Consider the following 23,163-nt stretch of genomic DNA (forward strand, 5'->3'; position numbering starts at 1 on the left):
AAAATTTCATATCAAATTCGTTATTTTAAGAAACTCCATTTTTTCACATATTGCTCGTAACAGTATTATAACTTGCTCTGCTCGTTGTCGAACCAAGAAAACTGTCTGGCAATTTAGAAAACTCAGTTTAATAGTTCTCTCAATAATATATATATAAAGTTCAGCTTTATTAAAATGACGTAAGTTTATTTCTAAAATAGTATAGTTTAGGGGGGTCCGGCGGGGGGTTGGAACCACACCAAGTGTCTGGCAATGAACAGCGCAAGTTATAATAATGCTACGAACAATATATGAAAATATGAAGTTTCTTAAAATAACGAATTTGATATGAAAATGTTTACACCTTTGTTACCTGTTACCAGTTTGTAGGTGCCAAAGGAACCACGATCCAGGTTTCATGTTTGGGGATCGTTCTTACCATATTGTGTTGGGGACACACATACAACAACTTTCACGTTTTTAAAATGACGTAATGTCTGTCAGTCGTGGGCTCTTGGGCTATGAGTTTGTTTGTGTTTGTTATTACAAGTTGTCTGTGCTAACTTTGTGTTTGTGTTTGTGTTTGTGCCACAGTTCTACCGGCGGGCGGCAGCAGCGCAGTTCGACGTGCGGTACCTGGCCACCAACGCGGAGCAGTTCAACGAGCCGCACGCCATCATCGTGCGACAGGCGCGCCTTGTTACAGACCTGCTGCTGCACATCATCAGGTTACCACCACCACCACCACACTCGTCACACTCATCAATCTCATCATATACGGTTCCTTGATGTTCTCCAGTTATAATAAATATTATCAATTATATCTACCATGCTCGTCACACTACTCACGCTCGTCACAAACGGCACATTGTTTATCTACAGACACACGTAATCGTGTATATGTATAGTACCATGTCGGCTTACAGCTACACTGAGGTGCTGACACCACGCTTGTCACAATTGCTATATAGTCTTAAATATTACATGTTACTGAACATTACAAGGTATATCGCATTCACTATGATTACCACACTCGTCACATTTTCCTCATATGCCTATACATTAATTAGTTGATAGGCATAGCAAAGTATTTTGCACTCATCACAAAATCCACACTCATCAACTTAACCACACTAGTCACACTCATCACATTCGTCACACACGGTGATTTACGGATTTGTGAATGACTGTATGCATTGTTGTAGCTCGTGGCAGGACGTGGACGTGTTGGCCAAGTACCACGAGTTGGCCGCCTCCTACCACTCGTCGGATGACGAGCCGCTCGCTGCCAGCGCCGCCAAGGTATGCACTCTACTATTATATTCTGATATGTTTCATAGTTGGACAGTGTATTAAGAAGTCTACATTAGCAATCCCCTTTCGCCTCAGTTTGTAGGTGTTAAAATTACTGATATTAGTGAACCTTTACAATAATAGAGCCTATACAATATACTAACGTTTGGGCTGTAAACTTCACGCAGGTGAATCCGCGGGTAGTAGAAGTATTTTCATATTTTAATCCTTCGAGTCGGATTAATTTGCCAAGTAGCCGCCTGTTGTGTGCGTGCGCAGGGCGGGCGGCGGGCGCGGGGCGGGGAGGGGTGGCGGGCCACGTGCGCGCAGCTGCTGCGGGAGCTCATGGCCTCCGCGGACGCGGAGCCCTTCACACGACCCGTCAGCCTCGACATGGCGCCAGGTGACCACCCCCACCATGCTCTACACATACTTTCTTTGTAGTAATAATAATAATCTCAGGACAATTCACACAGCGCCGGCGACACGATAGTCCCACGTCACGTGGCCGCGCTTAGTGTTCGCCAAGCGCCTGTATCCAAAGCTTGTGTTATGGGTATAACTGGCCGCGCTAACGGCGATACATATGCGCATAGATTTTTTTTTTTTAAACACCCAGCCTGTACAAATAATCAAGCTCATGAATACAAATGTTTGTGCCGGCCGCGTCAGGAATCGAACCGTGGCGCGCTGGCCGGCGACGTGCGCCTGTTCGCCAACAGCCGCCTGTACAACACCAACAAGCGCAGCCTGTTACGTACACCGGCCGTGACGTCATGATGTTCTGGATTGTTCGCTGGCCCATGCGGATGTTCGCCAACAGCCGCCTGTACAGACTACCAACAAGCGCAGCCGTAATGATGATCACGTCACGTTCGTGCGTGGCCGCGCTGGCCGGCGACGTGCGCCGAGTGTTCGCCACCAGCCGCCTGTTCATGTCCCAGTAGAGCCGCGTTGTTCGTTGTCCGGTTGTGACGTCACGTACCGTGACGGGGCCGCGCTGGCCGGCGACGTGCGCCGAGTGTTCGCCAACAGCCGCCTGTACAACACCAACAAGCGCAGCCGGGTACGTACACCGGCCGTGACGTCACGTCACGTCACGTGGCCGCGCTGGCCGGCGACGTGCGCCGAGTGTTCGCCAACAGCCGCCTGTACAACACCAACAAGCGCAGCCGGGTACGTACACCGGCCGTGACGTCACGTCACGTCACGTTGGCCGCGCTGGCCGGCGACGTGCGCCGAGTGTTCGCCAACAGCCGCCTGTACAACACCAACAAGCGCAGCCGGGTACGTACACCGGCCGTGACGTCACGTCACGTCACGTGGCCGCGCTGGCCGGCGACGTGCGCCGAGTGTTCGCCAACAGCCGCCTGTACAACACCAACAAGCGCAGCCGGGTACGTACACCGGCCGTGACGTCACGTCACGTCACGTCACGTGGCCGCGCTGGCCGGCGACGTGCGCCGAGTGTTCGCCAACAGCCGCCTGTACAACACCAACAAGCGCAGCCGGGTACGTACACCGGCCGTGACGTCACGTCACGTCACGTGGCCGCGCTGGCCGGCGACGTGCGCCGAGTGTTCGCCAACAGCCGCCTGTACAACACCAACAAGCGCAGCCGGGTACGTACACCGGCCGTGACGTCACGTCACGTCACGTGGCCGCGCTGGCCGGCGACGTGCGCCGAGTGTTCGCCAACAGCCGCCTGTACAACACCAACAAGCGCAGCCGGGTACGTACACCGGCCGTGACGTCACGTCACGTCACGTGGCCGCGCTGGCCGGCGACGTGCGCCGAGTGTTCGCCAACAGCCGCCTGTACAACACCAACAAGCGCAGCCGGGTACGTACACCGGCCGTGACGTCACGTCACGTCACGTGGCCGCGCTGGCCGGCGACGTGCGCCGAGTGTTCGCCAACAGCCGCCTGTACAACACCAACAAGCGCAGCCGGGTACGTACACCGGCCGTGACGTCACGTCACGTCACGTGGCCGCGCTGGCCGGCGACGTGCGCCGAGTGTTCGCCAACAGCCGCCTGTACAACACCAACAAGCGCAGCCGGGTACGTACACCGGCCGTGACGTCACGTCACGTCACGTGGCCGCGCTGGCCGGCGACGTGCGCCGAGTGTTCGCCAACAGCCGCCTGTACAACACCAACAAGCGCAGCCGGGTACGTACACCGGCCGTGACGTCACGTCACGTCACGTGGCCGCGCTGGCCGGCGACGTGCGCCGAGTGTTCGCCAACAGCCGCCTGTACAACACCAACAAGCGCACAGCCGGGTACGTACACCGGCCGTGACGTCACGTCACGTCACGTGGCCGCGCTGGCCGGCGACGTGCGCCGAGTGTTCGCCAACAGCCGCCTGTACAACACCAACAAGCGCAGCCGGGTACGTACACCGGCCGTGACGTCACGTCACGTCACGTGGCCGCGCTGGCCGGCGACGTGCGCCGAGTGTTCGCCAACAGCCGCCTGTACAACACCAACAAGCGCAGCCGGGTACGTACACCGGCCGTGACGTCACGTCACGTCACGTGGCCGCGCTGGCCGGCGACGTGCGCCGAGTGTTCGCCAACAGCCGCCTGTACAACACCAACAAGCGCAGCCGGGTACGTACACCGGCCGTGACGTCACGTCACGTCACGTGGCCGCGCTGGCCGGCGACGTGCGCCGAGTGTTCGCCAACAGCCGCCTGTACAACACCAACAAGCGCAGCCGGGTACGTACACCGGCCGTGACGTCACGTCACGTCACGTGGCCGCGCTGGCCGGCGACGTGCGCCGAGTGTTCGCCAACAGCCGCCTGTACAACACCAACAAGCGCAGCCGGGTACGTACACCGGCCGTGACGTCACGTCACGTCACGTAGCCGCGCCCTGCGCTTCTCGACTGAATGGAATAGAAAATCATTTATTCAAATAAACTTAATTTAAGCACTTTTGAATAGTCATAACATTTTTTTTGTCTACCGCTCATTGGGAAAGCTGTCTCATCACAAGAAGAACGAGCAAGAAACTTGTGTTGCTCTTTTAAACAATCCTTGTAAGTTTACATTTTACTAATCGAAACATGTGAATACAAATTACCAACCAGCACTAATTTATTTGGGTCAAATATAAATATATAATAAGATTAAATCAATTGTGGTGATAAGAGCAGACCAGTCCCTACAAGCAGCACTCGTTCACGAGTATGACGGATGGGCCAGCCTTCACTGCACTCGACCATATTTTAGGGAGCCCAATGACTGAATGCCGTAAATCACCCAACGAAAAAGGATTATTCAACTACCGACCTCCGTATTTATAGACCAAAGTGCAGTAGGTCGGTCTATAAATACTAGATGGCGCTATTTACAATATTTGTAATAATCTTTCCATTGGGTACTTCATTAGTACTAAACACAAACTACCTTTTAATATCATTTTAAAATATTGGATTTTTCTTCAATATTGATGTGAACCCTAAGTTACTATAATAATACTTTGTGTGTAGATCTACTCGATGACTGTCCGTCTGTCGTCGTTGTTCGAGGCGCTGTGGGCGCGCGCTGCCCCCGAGCAGCCCGTCCGGGCCGGACGGCCCAGCCGGTCCGGGCGGTCCGGTCGGTCCGGTCGGTCCGGTCGGTCGGGCCGGCGCGCGCCCGCAGCCCGGCCCCGCACCCGCCGCTCTCGCCGGCCGCGCCGCGCGACCAGGGCCGCCGCACAAAGTATGTATACATTATAGCTAATTAGGTTTCACATATGTATATGAGAGCGGGATATAGTCTGAATAGACTGTAGATACATAGGTCGCTGGATCAAATCCGGCTCCGAAGGATCAATGTTCGGATTGTACTAATTCTATAAAAGCATACTGATAGCAAGATCTGTGTGTGCACAACTCAAATCTGTGTGCATAGATTGTAGATTCATAGGTCGCTGGTTTGAATCCGGCTCGAAGGACCAATGTTGGGATTGTACTAATACTATAAAAAGATACTAATGTATTATGTAATAATAAAAAAGATTCTGATAATGTAACAGCGTAATGAGGAGTGATCTCAGTAAGTCTAATTACCAAATGTGATTTTTGGTGAAATATGAAAATCTTAAAAAAATATTAATGCTGCGAAATAATTATCACATATAGTTGTATCTTCAACTGTATTTTTGTTTGTTTAGTGTATGATAATGTAATGGTGCACCCGCTTTCTTTAACGGATTACGCTGGCAACACCAGTGGAGGACGATTAGATGAGATCAGGTCAGTTAGCAAATTGTGATAAATTTACCTACAATTTATCACGATGGTTTCCAACGGCAACCGTGTGGAGGTCAACCTGACATGGTAGTTTGCTAGCAATGGGTCAAAATCCGCTTTACTAACAATACCCTTCATCCCAGACCGAATAACTCAGCCACTTATATATCTACAACATTAATTTGTGTACTGTTTGTTTGTCAGACTCACCGACGGAAGCGGAAACGGTGGCTCCGGTAGACGGGCAGCAGGCGGGCGCGGGCGCTCGGTCCGGGTCGCGCGGGTCTCGCGGGTCGTCCGGGTCGTCCGGGTCGTCGTCGGAGCCGCTGGCGGCCACCTCGCGCCGCGTGCACCGCGCCGCCCGCCAGGACTCCTGGGACAGCGACGAGCCGCTCCACGCGCACACCAAGGGTACGCACGCACGCACGCACACGCACGCACGCACACGCACGCACAAGTACGCTCGCAGGCACGCTGGCACGCATGCACAGCCACACACACCCACTCACGGACACACGCATAAGCACGCTCGCATACGTAAGCGCACGCACGCATGCATGCACACGCACGCACGACCACGTACGCACGCACTCACGTACACCTTTCGTATAAACACAATCATAGACCAAGCAGGAGTTAGCCTACAGCCGCTCCATAAATCGTTCGTCGAGTTTATGGGTATGGTATATCTGGTTGATATTTTATAAAATAATTAATTAATAATTCTGGCAAATCCCGGGATATGATAAGCCTGATGCTTATGCAAGCCTGATCACTTAGTCCACCTCATAAGATGTAGAACTAAATTGTCTTCGAAATAATCCTTGAGTGAACATTATTTAAAACTTATCCGGAGATATATCCCATTTGAATGAACATTATTAAAACTTATCCGGAGATATATCCCATTTGAGTGAACATTATTTAAAACTTATCCGGAGATATATCCCATGAGATATATCAAATAAATAATTTAATACAATTTGTTTGTGGTTACGGTTGGCGTGTTGATATACAGAAGGAGTGATATTAATAAAAGATTGAATATATGACAGTGTATATAATAACAGAATTAAAAATAACAAATAATAATTAATTTAACAACTCATTTAGATCAGTAATTTGCAAGCGAATTAATTTGACATTTTGACAATATACTTTTTATTAAAATGTGTCTGTGTTATATGGCTAGTTTATGCAAGGAGGTTGGTAGCCTACATGTTTATTTATCGGCAGGCAAAGGCGTGGGGAAGAAGAGTAAGAGCAGCAGCAACAGCGCGGAGCCGGGGCCGAGCACGAGTCGCGCCAGACTAGCAAGTTAGTACACATCTATAGAAATAGAAATAATCTTTATTGTAATAAACTGTATTGCACATTTGTACTGTCCAGTGCCGTACGAGTCCGAGCCGGAGTCTGAGCCGGGCGCGGGTGCGGGTGCGGGTGCGGGGGCGACCGCGCGGTGGTCGTCCGGCAGCGCGTGCTCCAACATCCGCGTGGTGGAGGAGGAGCTGCTGGAGGACGACGTCGAGCTCACCTACGACGAGCCGCCGCCGGCAGCGCACGTGAGGACACCACCCATACATACACACACACACACACACACACACACACATACATACATAAGGAAAAACCACTTACAATTTTGTTTTATTTATGGCCTCACAAAATTATATTTCCGAATTAAAAAAAAAATTAACTTCCAACCCCTATTACAAATTTATCTCATGATACAGATACATCAGGTCTTATTTGGTTGTTTACATATTACTTAATTTAAATAAAATAAAAAATAATTCACTTAACTTCCAGATTGGTCATTATTTGCAATTATTTTGCGAAATATGGGGTTTTTGCAACAAAAATTGTAAAAAATAAAATCGTACGTCACGAACTCTAAGCATGGTCAAATACCTTGTTAGTATAGACCACTTAGAACCTAAGTAGTCTATACTAACAAGACGTTAAAACTTTACACCCATCTTCCAAACACCCTGTGTATGTGGGTAGATTAAGTTATTGAGGGATGACTGCGTCCAAACTTGAAATCTAAATATATATAACTCAAAGGTGACTGACATAGTGATCTATCAACGCACAGCCCAAACCACTGGACGGATCGGGCTGAAATTTGTCATGCAGGTAGATGTTATGACGTAGGCATCCGATAAGAAAGGATTTTGATTAATTCTACCCCCAAAGGGATAACATAGGGGTGAAAGTTTGTATGAAACTTTGTAAATTTTAAACCGATCGGGCTGAGACATTGCATGCATAAAGCTACTATGATGTAGGCCTACCATAAGAAAGGATTTTGATAAATTCCATCCCTAAAGGGATAAAATAGGGGATGAAAGTTTGTATAAATCTTCTTAGATTTTCGACTGATTGAACTGAAATTAAAGATTGGAGCTACTATGATGAAGACGTTTGCTTAAATAGGATTTTCATAAATTCAACCTATCAGTACCTAATGGAACGAATAAATTAAGACGAACAAAATAATTTTTAGTTCTTTAGGGTACTTTTATTTTAGAAAAATAAAGTTAAATTCCACGCGGACGAAGTCGCGGGAACGGCTAGTATTAAATAAGTGTGTAACCAACCTCGCTGTTTGCTAGTCGCGTACCTCCTCTCTAGAAACAACACATACTGAGGTGCCCAACAACTTTTATCATACAAACAAATCACTAATTTGTTAGTTAATTGTAAATTAGTAGTATTTATAATACACTATATTATATTCCATGATGTAATATATAGACCCGCAAGCGTGGTCGCGCGCCGAGCTCAGCCAGCGGCAGTGTGGCGAGCGTGGCGAGCGTGGCGAGTGTGGGCAGCGACTGGGCCGCTCACCACAAACGGCCGCGCCGCAGCGGGCACGCACCCAAACAGTATGTATTGACTCCTGTGACGTCTAGCTGGATTGTGGCGAGCGTGACGAGTGTGACGAATAGATGATGATGATGAAGTAGTGATCTCGTCGTGGTTTGGTATAACCTAAGACTGAGCAATTATAAATATATTTATTTTATTAATATTACAAACAATATATTAATATTATATAAATCATTATATTTTTATGTTTAGTTTTAATTATTTTTGACATTTTTATAAAAAATATTATTTGCACATTTTAACCCACTCAACACTTCCTATGCCACGCTCTATTGGGTTGTCTGGAAGAGATCTCTTTTAGAGATAACTCCTCCTTTGTTAACATTAACTGTAATTAATATACTTACAAATGTATTTAATTGCAATAAAGAATATTTATTTATAAATGCGAAAGTTTGTGAGTATGGACGGATGGTTACATGGAAAATCTATTGAACAGATCGTATATCTAGTACAATACTGGCGTAATTCAGAAATTTGATATTTTTGAAATTATACTTTAATTCCACAGTTATAAAGTGGACTTTCCAAAATTTGTAATTTTTGAGTTAAGCCAGTATTATAATAAGTGTGCGAGATGTTGATGAAACTTTTCATTAATATATAGGTGAGTTATGTACTATGTAAGACATCCAGTTTTTCGAAAAAAAAAAAAAATAATATATAGCCCAAGAGCCCACGAGGGATTAACGAATTTGATATGAAATTGTATACACCGTTGTTACCCAATATACGGTTTCAATGAGTCTGGTAGGATAAGGAACCAAGAAAACTGTCTGGCAATTTAGGAAACTCAGTTTAATAGTTCTCTCAATAATATATATAAAGTTCAGCTTTATTAAAATGACGTAAGTTTATTTATAAAATAGTATAGTTTAGGGGGGTCCGGCGGGGGGTTGGAACCACACCAAGTGTCTGGCAATGAGCAGCGCAAGTTATAATAATGCTACGAACAATATATGAAATAATGGAGTTTCTTAAAATAACGAATTTGATATGAAAATGTTTACACCTTTGTTACCTGTTACCTGCCAAAGGAACCACGATCCAGGTTTCATGTTTGGGGATCGTTCTCACCTGTGTTGGGGACACACATACAACTACTTTCACGTTTACTAATATGACGTATGTCTGGCCGTCGTGGGCTCTTGCTCTAATAGCTAATACATGTAATTTAAAAAGATATGTTTATTTGAATAAACATTATTTGTATATCTTTAGGAGTAGTGGAATTCTATATAGAAATTTAAATAAAACGACCATATATCTGTTCTTGCATTGTGACGACAGATTCAAATAAACGCAAACGCTGTCCAACATAGAGATGTGTCTCGAATTAACTTAACTCGAATTTAGCGTAACTCGAGTTACGCTGAATTCGAGCTAACTCGAGTTAAATTCTTCCAACTCGAGATGGAAGAATTCAGTAGTATATTTTTATAAATAACGGGACTTATGAGGAAATTTCTTATTTTTTTTGAATCGCCAGTGAGTAGACGTGTAAAACGTTAAAATTGCTCGGATTTATTTTAAATATATAGGAAACACGAGCTCGTTATTGAATCATTAAAAAAATAGCTCTCAAATAGGAAAAGTTGACCTGCAGCCATGCTACGTTCCATAAGACCCTTCCGCGGCTTCGAAGTGCCATTTCTACTCGCCCTCTATGGTTCGATAAAGCTTTCAAGACTAGCTGTGGCCAAAAACATTCGAAAATTAAAAAAAACTGTTTATTCCAGGTAACTCGAGTCAACTCGAGTTACCTGAATTTCAACTCGAGTTAACTCGAGTCACGTTTATTACGAGTTAGCACATCTCTAGTCCGACACCTAGATACAAACTACTACATTTGCCCGACATCGCGTGTGTCAGGAGGCGCGAGCGGACGAGCGCGGCGTGGTCGTCGGGGTCAACGTCCGGGTCGGACGGGTCGGACGGGTCGGACGGGTCGGACGGGTCGGGCCGGGCGGGCCCCGCGGCCGCCAGCTATGAGTCGGATCGCTCCTACCGTCCGCGGTACTCCACCGACGACGACGCGCCGCTGCATCTGTACAGGTATAAATATATTTCTCTCTCTCTCTCTCTCTCTCTCTAGATACAACTAAACTTTTTTTTTATACTACTATGGTGGCAAACAAGCATACGGCCCATTCGATGGTAAATGGTTACCGTAGCCTATGGATTTATAAATGCGAAACGTGAGACACCAGGGGTTCTTGCGCGTTGCCGACTCTTATATATTACTTTTCTTAAGTTGAGACACTTTTTATTTATACACTGTTTTATTGTTAATAATGGTGAGCTGTGATATATAATAGTGTGTGTGTGTGTGTGTGTGTGTGTGTGCAGGGAGCGGCGGCGCGGTGCGGGGGCTGCGGGCGGGGCCCCGGGCCCGCAGTCCGAGGACGGCAGCGGGTCCGCACCACGCAGCAGGGTACGTAGATTCATTTATACACTAATACACGTATGAACAGTTGTACACTGACGGCCTCGCTAGTCCAGCGATTTAACAGACCGCCAAGCTCGAAGTGAGGGGTTCAAGTTCAAGTATTGCGTAGGCAATAAAAGGGGGTGGCGTCAAAATCTTTGCTTTGCTTATTTTCTGACATGGGGGTGAACAAACAGATGATGACGTCATCGTTATTTATTTTTTACACGAATAGCAACCCTACATTGTCTTTGCTAAAAAAACAATACATTAATTGAAAAATGTTTACGTAAGCATGGGGGACGGGGTATATATATGCTTACTTTTGCTGATCAGGGGGATGGGGAGGGTTAAGTATATGTAATAAATCTGCTTACATAATACTTGAATGGCAGTAAGAAGATGGTCGCGGGTTCGATTCCTCGCACGGCACAAACATTTGTATTAAACGAGTATGATTGTTTGTATATCTAACGTGTTTTCTATGTATATTTAGTATGTATTATACAAAAATGTATTTGTGTGTGTGTGTGTACCAATAACACAAGCTCTGCTCAGTTCAGACCTAGATGGCGCTGTGAGAATTGTCCTGAGTTATTATTATTATTTACTATATATCGTATCTAAGCTGGTGCTTAGTACTAGAGCGGGCCATGTTCAAGTTATTATTACAAAGCAATGCTTTTCAAAAGAAAGACAACAATATTGAAAGATTTTACAATAAATCTACCAAGATTTGTATCAATATCCTTTCCATTTTTGTTAACTATATTAATAGAGAAGAATTAAATGGTGCAATATATATATGTGTGGGATTATCGCGAGTGAAACTTGAAGAAAAGTCTTATAATATTTAATTATTTATTTACGTCTTAGAATCGTCTTATGTCGTTCTCTCAACTCTCTCTATTCTTTTTTTTTAATAAAACTATAATAAAAATAAAATGCATACATCCTGTTTCCACATATATATTAAGATGTCACAAACATTGCTTAGCGACATACATTAAAATCGCTATTAAAATTAATGTGTGTGTGTGTGTTGATGGTAGAAGGGTAAAATCGCACCTAGGGTTGTATATTTTTTCCTCACCACATTATAAAATATTTAAAAAAATGTTAAGGGTAGCACAACCTTATCACTTAGGGGTAGATTATTGTAGAGAATGCTATTAGCATCAAGCCCGCCTATTGTACAAAATCAATAAAGTTTTAAATAAATAAATAAATTTCAGAGAAATTTCATAAATGTCGCTGCAAGTGGTTTCGGAGGAGTATGGTAACTAACACTGACACGAGAATTTTATATATAAGATTATCAGATAAGATTCACTTGTATTGGTGTGACGATGATTATGATGGTGACGGTGTGTGTGTGGGTACATTCAACAAATATCTATATATATATAAAAAAAAGGTGACTGACATAATGATGCTTACAACGCACAGCCCAAACCACTGGACGGATCGGGCTGAAATTTGGCATGCAGGTAGATGTTATGACGTAGGCATCCGCTAAGAAAGGATTGTGATTAAGGGGATAAAATAGGATGAAAGTTTGTATGAAACTTTGTCAATTTTAAACCGATCGGGCTGAGACTTTGCATGCATAAATCTACTATGACGTAGGCATCCCCTAAGAAAGGATTTTGATAAATTCCACCCCTAAGGGGATGAATTAACGCGAGCGAAGCCGCGGGCTGCAAAAGGTAGTCTTATATATAAAATTCTCGTGTCACTACTAGTTATACTCCCCCAAAACGATTTGACTGATTGTTGTGAAATAGTGTGGTGACATGTGTGACGATGATGGTGATGGTGACGGTGTGTGTACAGAGCGGCGGCGTGTCGCTGCGGGCGCGCGGCAGTCCGCGGCAGTACAACGAGGACAGCGAGGAGGACTCCGCCGCCGCCATCAGCAAGCGGCTGCAGCACCACCACCGCCACCACCACCACCACCACCACCTCGCCACCAGGCGGCAGAGACACGCTGCACAGGTACCACCACCCACCACCCGCACACGACAACATACAACACAACGAGCACAGCGAGGAGGACTCGGCCGCCGCCATCAGCAAGTGGCTGCAGCATCACCACCAAAATTCGTAAAGATATGAAAATCCGAACGAATCCGACCAAATTACACCACATTCGTATGTTTATTTTAATTGTATTACGCCAACGATTTCAGACGTCGGGGTTAAGCTCGCTGGCGCCGGGTGTGGCGAGTGTGGCGAGCGTGGCGAGCGTGGCGACCAACGACGATCACAACTACTTCAACGGGCACGCCGCCGTCGCTCAGCACAACGGCACGCACAATGGTGCTGCTGGTACGTACTGTTTATGACGGTCTCGGTGGTCTAGCGGTTAACACGCTTTAATTCCGGTCGCGGGTTCGATTCCTCCCACGGTATGAACATTTGTATTCATGAGTATGTTGTTTGTATCGGTCTGGGTGTTTTACATATATATTACTAGCTGTCCCGTCAAACGTTGTTTTGCCATATAAATTAATAACGCTATAAAAAATAGGGGTTGATGATAGAAGGGTGAAAATTTAGGATTGTATGTATTTTTGTATGTTGTATCATAAAAAAATAGATACTAAAAATTTTGTCTAAAGGCAAAACAACGTTTGCCGGAACAGCTAGGGAATAAATAAAATATTATATGAAGGAAGAACGTGATGTCTAAAAGCAGCTATTAGGCACACTGTGTGAAATCATGTTTCTATCTGTATCATATATTTTGAGCGCAAAGCAGCCTGTTAAAAGCTGAGATAATGCAGTAACCATGATATATATATACAGAGGTATATAGAGGCATGATATATATATAGATAAATAGATATATCGTTTATTTGTTTGTTACTAATCACATACAACATGTTCATAAGAATAGACAATACATAATACGATAAGAATATTTATAAACTGTGTTGTTATGTGTGATCTGTAACAATACAAAAAGGTCGAAGCTCAGGGAACAAAACACTGATTTTCAGCTTCACCCATTTGAGGTTGAAAATAATAATTAAAATAAATATAAAATAAAAAGAGTGTTAAATATCCCACTTTGAATATTGTCTCAATATTATAACTGTTTGGGTTTGTTCCGTTGCCTGTAGTCCATTTTAAAAAGGTGAAATCACTTTGGGGCCAAAATATATTGACATAAAATAAAAAGGATATAGTATTATAGAGATCAGAAGGTGGCTGTATGGGCTGAGTCCTTTTGCCTTTCCCTAAAAAGGGAAAAACCGAAACAAAAAAAAAAAGAGATCAGAAGGGAACTGTAGAGAAAATGTATATATTGTCATATTTATTACTTAAATACATTATAATAGTTTTTAAAGTGATGTAATGGTTGGAAGTACAGTACAAGTATATTTAAGACTACAAAATATAGATGTATGTATAGTGATTACAGTTTTCATTGTTAGTATAGAGGATTCCCTAATAAACAAAGAGCAATATAATTGGTGACTGTGTGTGCGGTGTGTGTATAGTAAAAATAATGTAAATAGTTCACAGTATAATTTGATATAATTTTAACTGAGTGGTAAGGATTAAATGAGAAAAAAGAAAATATTAATAGGAAAAACATAAAAAAAAGGCATGACATTTTGGTCCTCTAGATTGACAACGCATGAATAGAATAGAATAGAATAGAAAATCATTTATTCAAATAAACTTAGTTTAAGCACTTTTGAATAGTCAACATTTTTTTAAATCTACCGCTTATTCGGAAAGCTGTCTCATCACAAGAAGAATAAGCAAGAAACTTGTGTGTTGCTCTTTTAAACAATCCTTGTAAGTTCACATTTTACAAGTCGAAACGTGTGAATACAAACTACCAGCCCTAATTATTACCAGCACTAATTTATTTAGGCTCAAATATAAAAACACAATAAGATTAAATCAGTCGTAGTGATAAGAGCAGACCAATCCCTACAAACAGCACTCGTTCACGAGTATGACGGATGAGCCAGCCAACACTGCCACATGTCTGAACATTTTAGTGAGCATGACTACTCATTCCACTCGACCACGTCACAGCTACAAAAATTACTATATGGTAGTTACAGTACTCGCACTTTACATGAGGATGCATGCGGCAATCAATACAAAAGCCGCTACGCTATCATATATCAAGAAAGCAGTATGAAAAATAACGTTGTTCGCAAATAAACTTATTCTTGCTATATATTGCTATCATCTATAAATTCATCTATCTTATAATAGGCTTTTTGGTATCACGGGCGGGGCGTGAGTTATATCACGGGCGTCACATGATAACGTAATATTCGTAACCCCGTTCATGTACTCTAAGTATATAATTGTCGTGTTGCAGGCGGGGGCTCCGCCAGCAGCAGCGGCGGCGGGGGCTCCGCCCCGGTCTCGATCTCGTCCCGGGGCCGCGTCCGCAAGCTCACACCGAAGGCGCGCGGCCTGCTGCGGGACTGAGGCCGGCGGGGGCTCCGCCCCGCTCACACCGCGGCCTAGTGCGCCGCGCCCCACACGCGCTCCGGTACGTGGTACGTTCGTAGTACGCAAGTTAAAGACGATTCGGTTAGTGATCTATAAATTTAGTGTTCAAAACTGAATGTACCCCGCGTGACCCCGCGTGAACGTCTATATGAGGTTGATATAGTAGTCACTTAGTAAGGAATGGATTTATTACAATTTTTATAAAATACTAGCTAGCGGCAAACGTTGTTTTGCCTTAAAATTAAATAAAAAATTTAGGGGTGGACTACCTCTAACATTTAGGGGGATGAAAAATAGATGTTGGCCGATTCTCAGACCTACTCAATACGCTCACAAAATTCATGAGAATCGGTCAAGCCGTTTCGGAGGAGTACGGGAACGAAAACTGTGACACGAGAATTGTATATATAACATTTACAACGGGACGTGCGGTGTAGCTTACAGCTAGGTACAGACTGCGGCCCGGCGTCCGTTACGGTTTTATGTACAAAACCATGGATGTTAAGGAGATCCGTAACCGTAACCGAAACTATCGGATATCCGATATAAAAAAATATCCGTAACCGTAACCGAAACTATCGGATATCCGATATAAAAAATATCCGTAACCGTAACCGAAACTATCGGATATCCGATATAAAAAAATATCCGTAACCGTAACCGAAACTATCGGATATCCGATATAAAAAAATATCCGTAACCGTAACCAAAACTATCCGATTTCCGATATAAAGAAATATCCGTAACCGTAACCGCAACTATCGGATATCCGATATAAAAAAATATCCGTAACCGTAACCGAAACTATCGGATATCCGATATAAAAAAATATCCGTAACCGTAACCGAAACTATCGGATATCCGATATAAAAAAATATCCGTAACCGTAACCGAAACTATCGGATATCCGATATAAAAAATATCCGTAACCGTAACCGAAACCATCGGATATCCGATATAAAAAATATCCGTAACCGCAACCGAATCCGAAATAAAAGTTTCGGACAATATCGGATACGGGCGGAGTCTAATTGAGTCAGGTTATGTAACCATTTTATTAGCTATTTGTATTTTACTTTTGATATTCCTTAAAAAATTGTATATCCGTAACCGAAATTATCCAAACTAACGGATAATCCGAAATAATTTCATATCCGCATCCGTATCCGTATCCGGTATAATAATCAGTCCTATAGCCGAAACCTATCCGTATCCTAAATTTTATATCCATAACATCCCTGTTCAATACTATAATGACACCATATGCAGCGAACAATACATAAAAAAACATAACTTTTTAAATTTTAGTCGAGTCGAGTCTACTGAAATTAATAATTATATATTACAGTGGTAATCTATACGTATAAATAAAATTGTAGTGTCTGTTTGTAATATTGAAATAACCGTTTTTTACTACACGCATATGAATATATATACGGTACATACACCTAAATAATATTTTTTTTAATTTTTGTCTGTCTGTTTGTTGCGGTTAATCTCTGAAATGGCTGGATCTATTTTGACAGGACTTTTATTGCCAGGTAGCTGATGTAATAAGGAGTAACTACTTTACTTTCAGAAAAATCTTGTATGTAGTCCACGCGAACGAAGTCGCGGGAACAGCTAGTATAACAAGATGTTTGTCTCTGAGGTAATAAACTATAGTGTTACAACTCTATTTAAGAATCGCAAATAGCTGGCAACATTGGTAATGTCATTTTGTATCTGAGATAAAATACTATAGTGTAACAACTCTATTTACAAATCGCAAATAGCTGGCAACATTGGTAATGTCATTTTGTATCTGAGATAAAAAACTATAGTACTACAATACTATTTCAGAATCGCAAATAGCTGGCAACATTAATAATGTCAAATTTTGTCTCCGAGATAAAAAAAAAACACAGTAAAGATAAATTAAGATAAAAGAAAATAATAAACAAGTGATTTATTTGTTTGTATATTTTAGTGTAGTTAATTTTATTTATATTTAGTTAAATTTGAAATATAACATCAATAATCATTACTTAATTGATTTATACTTAATTATTAATTATAATTATACTTTTGGATCTCCATTCAATATAATAATAAGTATGTTTGTTTATGTATGAATGAAATTAATAATAATAATATAATTTTACATGTTACTACCTACCCACCCCGGCTTCGCACGGATGTACATATTCAATTCAAATTAAAAAAACATTTATTCATGTAGGACATTCTAGCCGCTTATGAACGTCAAATTTTTTACATTATAATTTTAATTTTTTTCCTACCGTCCAGTTCAGTATATAGATCCAATTGAGAAGAACTGGCAAGAAACTCAATTGAATTACTTTTTTTTTTAAAACCAGTTTATTTACAATGTATATTTATATAGGTGTCTATGTCTAACATTAAATGAAAATCCCGAACATGAAAACTATTGCCATGCACGCTCGTCATTCAAGTAATCGTTTAGTGAGTGACTTTGCTCTGTAAATATGATTTAACAGATGTTTTGAATTTATTTAAGGGTAATTCCAATATATTATATTATACACATAAACCTTCCTCAAGAATCACTCTATCTATTAAAAAAACCACTACAAAATCCGTTGCGTAGTTTTAAAGATTTAAGCATACATAGGGACAGACAGCGACAGCGACTTTGTTTTATACTATGTACCGGAGTCTTTGGGCGGTTATTTCTACCAATCTACATAAAGCCTTAACGAATTATACAATTTTGTTAGAAAACACTATGTTGATTTATGAAATTCACATGTTCAGTAGTTATTGAGATTATTAAGAACATATAGACAAAAGTGGCGGGAAATTTTATTTTGTAATATATATTCTATCAGACCCGGCCACGTGTTGCTGCGGCTAAGGTTCTTGAATAAAACAATATTGCGACTATAAATTGAGATGTAAGCTATCCTATCTTTCAAGTTGGATAAAATTGCACACAATGTGCAAATCAAATTTGCAATCTGTTCAGTAGTTTAGGAGTCCATCGCGGACACACAACGTGACACGTGATTTTTATATATAAAGATATATAGATAAAAAAAAATTGTCTACTTAAACGGCGGATGGAAATTTCACTGAATGTGATTTTTTTTATTTAAATATACGGATAGAAATGTGGACATGTCAAGTGTGCGTTCACAACATGGACAGTTGACAATGACTGACTACTCCATCAAAGATAACGGCCGTGACCGATACTACAGTGAAAGTACCAGGAGAACATGACTCGCAAGTAGGCTACAGCCTACCGCCCTCTATTGGCATCGATACTTGAAAATGACTGACTACTCCATCAAAAATAAGAGTCGTGAAGTTATCTCACTATTCCTGATACTACAGTAAAAGTACCAGGAGAATATGACTCGCTAGTAGGTTAGAGCCTACCGCCGACTATTAGAGTAATGTTTTTTTTATTCAAATATACGGATAGAAATGTGGACATGTCAAGTGTTGCGTTCACAACATCGACAGTTGACGATGACTGACAACCCCATCAAAGATAACAGCCGTGAAGTTATCTTACTATGACCGATACTACAATGAAAGTACCAGGAGAACATGACTCGCTAGTAGGCTACAGCATACCGTCGTCTATGAGATTTTTTTCTATTCAAATATACCGAGCAAAATGTAGGTTTCTAAAAGCTGCGTCCACAACATCGACAGTTGACGATGCTACAGCCTACCGCTCCATATTGGCATCGATAATTGACAATGACTGACTACTCCATCAAAGATAACAGTCGTGAAGTTATATCTCACTTTACTAAGACATTGATACTAACACTGATACTAAGGTCAAAGTACCAGGAGAAGATGACTCGCAAGTAGGCTACAGCCTACCGCCCTCTATTGGTATCGATAATTGAAAATGACTGACTGACTACTTCATCAAAAATAAGATTCGTGAAGTTATCTCACTATTACTGATACTACAGTGAAAGTACCAGGAGAACATGACTCGCAAGTAGGCTACAGCCTACCGCCGACAATTAGAGTAATGTGTTTTTTTTATTCTAATATACGGATAGAAATCTGGACCTGTCAAGTGTTGCGTTCACAACGTGGACAGTTGACAATGACTCTGACTACTCCATCAAAGATAACGGCCGTGAAGTTATCTTACTATACTGATACTAAGGTCAAAGTACCAGGAGAAGATGACTCGCAAGTAGGCAAGAGCCTAACGCCGACAATTACTCCATTGACTGATTACTCCATTCCTAAGTCAAAATATCTTTATTCATGTAGGTCTATTACAGACTCTTATGATATGTCAAATCTACCGTCAGTTCGGAATGATTTCGAGATGAGAAGAACTGACAAGAAACTCAGCTCGTATTCTTTTCAAATAAATGTTGTACATGTTTACAATAATACAGATTATTTAGAAATTCAAAGTTGTGAGAATGGAGTGATATTATATGCTATTGCAAAAGCAAATAGTCTAATCAGTGTTCGCAACGAACAGACCAGTCCCCACAAGCAGCACCCGTTCACGAGTATGACGCATTCGGAATGACAGTCGTAGTTATTGGTTTTTTTTATATTAATCCTGACCTTAATTTTAATGTAATTTTTATCTATACATCTATACATATAAATAAAATTCAGCGACTGTTTGTAATATTGAAATAACCGTTTTTTACTAAATGCCTATGAATATATATACGGTACATATACCAAAATAGCATTTTTTATAATTTTTGTCAGCCTGCCTGTCGGTCTGATTGTTCCGGCTAATCTCTGAAACGGCTGGACCGATTTTGACGGGACTTTTTTTGCAGTTAGCTGATGTAATAAGGAGTAACTCCGGCTAGTTTTATTTTAGAAAAATTATGTTAAATTCCACGCGGACGAAGTCGCGGGTACAGCTAGTATTACATAATTATGCACTTAGATCTCGAATTAATGTATCTGTGTACAAATGTACTGCAAATTATGGTTTTTACTTGTTAGTGCTACTGCATAGAACTGTGACATTGTTACTTGTATGAGTGAATTATCATTTTGTTAATTAAATGACATACTGTGAAATTTGGTTTAGATATTAAGAGTTAATTAATAACTGAGTTTAGTTTAATTTGATTTAGTTATTTAATGTGGTTAATAACTAGATGTTTTAAATATTGAGTTAATATTTTTCAACTAAATCACTCGTTACTCGACTAACTAACTAAATCAAATTGAATTATACTTTAAAAGTGTTCACTACTTGTAATGTTAATTTTCAAAAACAATGATTTTAAGTCCACATCCTTATTTTAATATTTCTTGAAAAACCCCAAGTCTCGTAAGAAAACCTTGGCTGGTAGTTTTTTTATGGGTTATAATGGAATGGTGCACCCGCCTGCGCTAACGGTTTACGCTGGCAGCACCAGTGGAGGATGATAAGATGAACATGAGGTCAGGTCAGTTAGATACAATAACAATCCAACGCGTTTACGCAAGAAACCCACATTTTGTAAATACTCACGTGAGATTGGGGTTGGGGGAGGGGGTTGAATATAATCTCACGACATCTCACTAGGGGGGGAGGGAGGTACAGAAAAACACCCCACGTAATTTATGGACGTCCCCTTGGGGCTTTGCGGCGAGATATTGCATCTCTGTGCATTTTCTACCGCCATATCACGGGGAGTGTTCTGAGGAATTGTTCGGATTAATACCAGCTGCTGAGTTACACCATCATACTGAAATACCATCCTGATCATCTGGCTGAATGGCGGTCTTCCATAGTGCGGTTTTCTAGAAACTTTCTGCCTCGCACAACCACATTGTAGAATCACCTTCCAGCAATGGTATTTCCGAACACGATATATTTCCGATACGATATTGAAACCTTGAAGAAAGAGCTTATTCCTTTTGAAAAGGCCGACAACGTACTTGCAATTCCCCTGCTGTTGCAGGTGCTCATGGGCGGCGGTAATCACTTACCATCAGGTGAGCCGCATGCTCGTTTGTCCCCTGTGCTATAAAAAAAAATACATAAAAAAACTAACCATCCAAAACTCCCTGTCTATGGTCAGCGGTGCGATGGTAAAAGGTAGCCATAGAGAATTTATTGTTTTTGAAAATTGACAAAGTGTATGTTGTGAGACTTGGACAGTGGATACTGTTAACTAGGTATAATTATTGACGGTCAACGGCGACCACCACCGTCGTATTGTGTATATATATATATATATATATATATATATATAGTAGTACGCATGTATGTATGTATATATAGTTGTAAGCAATGTGATATGATGTAGTCGAGTGTGTGTACCGAACCAAATCGAATAAAATATTTTCTAAAGAAAATCGTTTGCTGTTTTATTTTATAACTAGCTACTCGCCCCGGCTTGGCATGGGTGTGGTATCTATACATCTATACATATAAATAAAATTTGAGTGTCTGTTTGTAATATTGAAAAAAACATTTTTTACTACATGCCTATGAATTGAATACATGCATCAAAATAACATTTTTTATAATTTTTGTCTGTCTGTCTGTCGGTCTGTTTGTTCCGGCTAATCTCTGTAATGGCTGGACCGATTTCGGCGGGACTTTTTTTGGCAAGTAGCTGATGTAATAAGGAATAACTTAGGCTACTTTTATTTTGGATTTAGATATTCATTTTACAAAAAAACGTATAAAAATAAATTCCACGCGGACGAAGTCGTGGGAACAGATAGTTATATATATATATATATATATATATATATATATAAACCTTCCTTTTGAATCACTCTACCTATTTAAAAAAACCGCATCAAAATCCGTTGCGTAGTTTTAAAGATTTAAGCAATCAAAGGACAGACAGCGACAGCGACTTTGTTTTATACAATGTAACGATGATGACCAGCTGGCTAGTACTATTTGTACGGTACAATAATAACCCTGGACAATTTACACAGCGCCATCTAGTCCTAAGGTAAGCATAGAGAGATAGAGAGATAGCAAGGTAAGATAAGAGAAATAGCTCAAAATGAAAATTCTCAATTTTAGCAACATTATTCTTTGTCGCTCAGTTCCTAAGAATGTTAGCATAATGATATATTTATATATATCATGATGCCTATAGACTATGAAGCCTATAGACTTCCTTGATAAAGGCAATCAGAAATAGAAATAATGTTTATTCAAATAAACTCGTTACAAGCACTTTTGAATAGTCATATTTTGATTCTACCACTCATTCGGAACGCGGACTCATCACAAGAAGAACGAGCGAGAAACTTGTGTGTTGCTCTTTTGAACAGTTTTTCTTATATAATAATTACAGTATAACAAGTAAGAGGCATGCGATGATCAACATAAAAATCGCTACACACTCATTATTAGTGTGTATGTAATCCTAGACTAATATTAACACTTAAGCCGAAAAATAAAGAAATTTTCTTCAGTGGTTGATGTATACATACGTAGTATAATATATTTAGTTTAGTTTTTTTATGTATGATAATGTAATGGTGCACCCGCCTTCGCTAACGGTTTACGCTGACAGCACCTGTGGAGGATGATAAGATAAGAGCATGAGGTCAGGTCAGTCCAACATGAGGGAGAAATCAAACTGACATGGTACATTGCCAGCAATAAAATCATCAGACCACATTACTAACAATCGCTTTTTAGGTTGTGTTTTTTTTATATGATGGTGCACTCACCCGCGCTAACGATTTACGCTGTCGGGCAATAGTGGAAGATGATAAGATGAGCATGAGGTCAGGTCTGTTAGCACATCGTGATAAGTTCACCTGGAATTTATCACGATGGTTTCCAGGGAGAACCACGTGGAGGTCAACCTGACCATGGTACATAGCC

At 41.6% G+C, this 23,163-nt stretch overlaps 1 protein-coding gene across 1 annotated transcript in view; it reads left to right on the top strand.

Annotated features, from left to right (window-relative positions):
• LOC131849082 (bromodomain and WD repeat-containing protein 3) overlaps positions 1-15,308 on the top strand; it is a 36,956-nt gene extending 21,648 nt beyond the window's left edge. Inside the window, 18 exon segments of the mRNA XM_059199069.1 lie at positions 573-707; positions 1,185-1,281; positions 1,579-1,675; positions 1,892-2,040; positions 2,096-2,338; positions 2,418-3,008; positions 3,084-3,224; positions 3,304-3,666; positions 4,772-4,985; positions 5,723-5,929; positions 6,755-6,835; positions 6,908-7,080; positions 8,279-8,409; positions 10,286-10,462; positions 10,763-10,828; positions 12,680-12,839; positions 13,034-13,172; positions 15,196-15,308. Coding sequence (XP_059055052.1) covers positions 573-707; positions 1,185-1,281; positions 1,579-1,675; positions 1,892-2,040; positions 2,096-2,338; positions 2,418-3,008; positions 3,084-3,224; positions 3,304-3,666; positions 4,772-4,985; positions 5,723-5,929; positions 6,755-6,835; positions 6,908-7,080; positions 8,279-8,409; positions 10,286-10,462; positions 10,763-10,828; positions 12,680-12,839; positions 13,034-13,172; positions 15,196-15,308 — 3,277 coding nt within the window.
• Positions 15,309-23,163: the final 7,855 nt, after the last annotated feature.

Source organism: Achroia grisella, unplaced genomic scaffold, assembly GCF_030625045.1.
Source record: "Achroia grisella isolate CSIRO2021 unplaced genomic scaffold, CSIRO_AGI_Agris_v1 utg633, whole genome shotgun sequence".
Lineage (NCBI taxonomy): Eukaryota > Metazoa > Arthropoda > Insecta > Lepidoptera > Pyralidae > Achroia > Achroia grisella.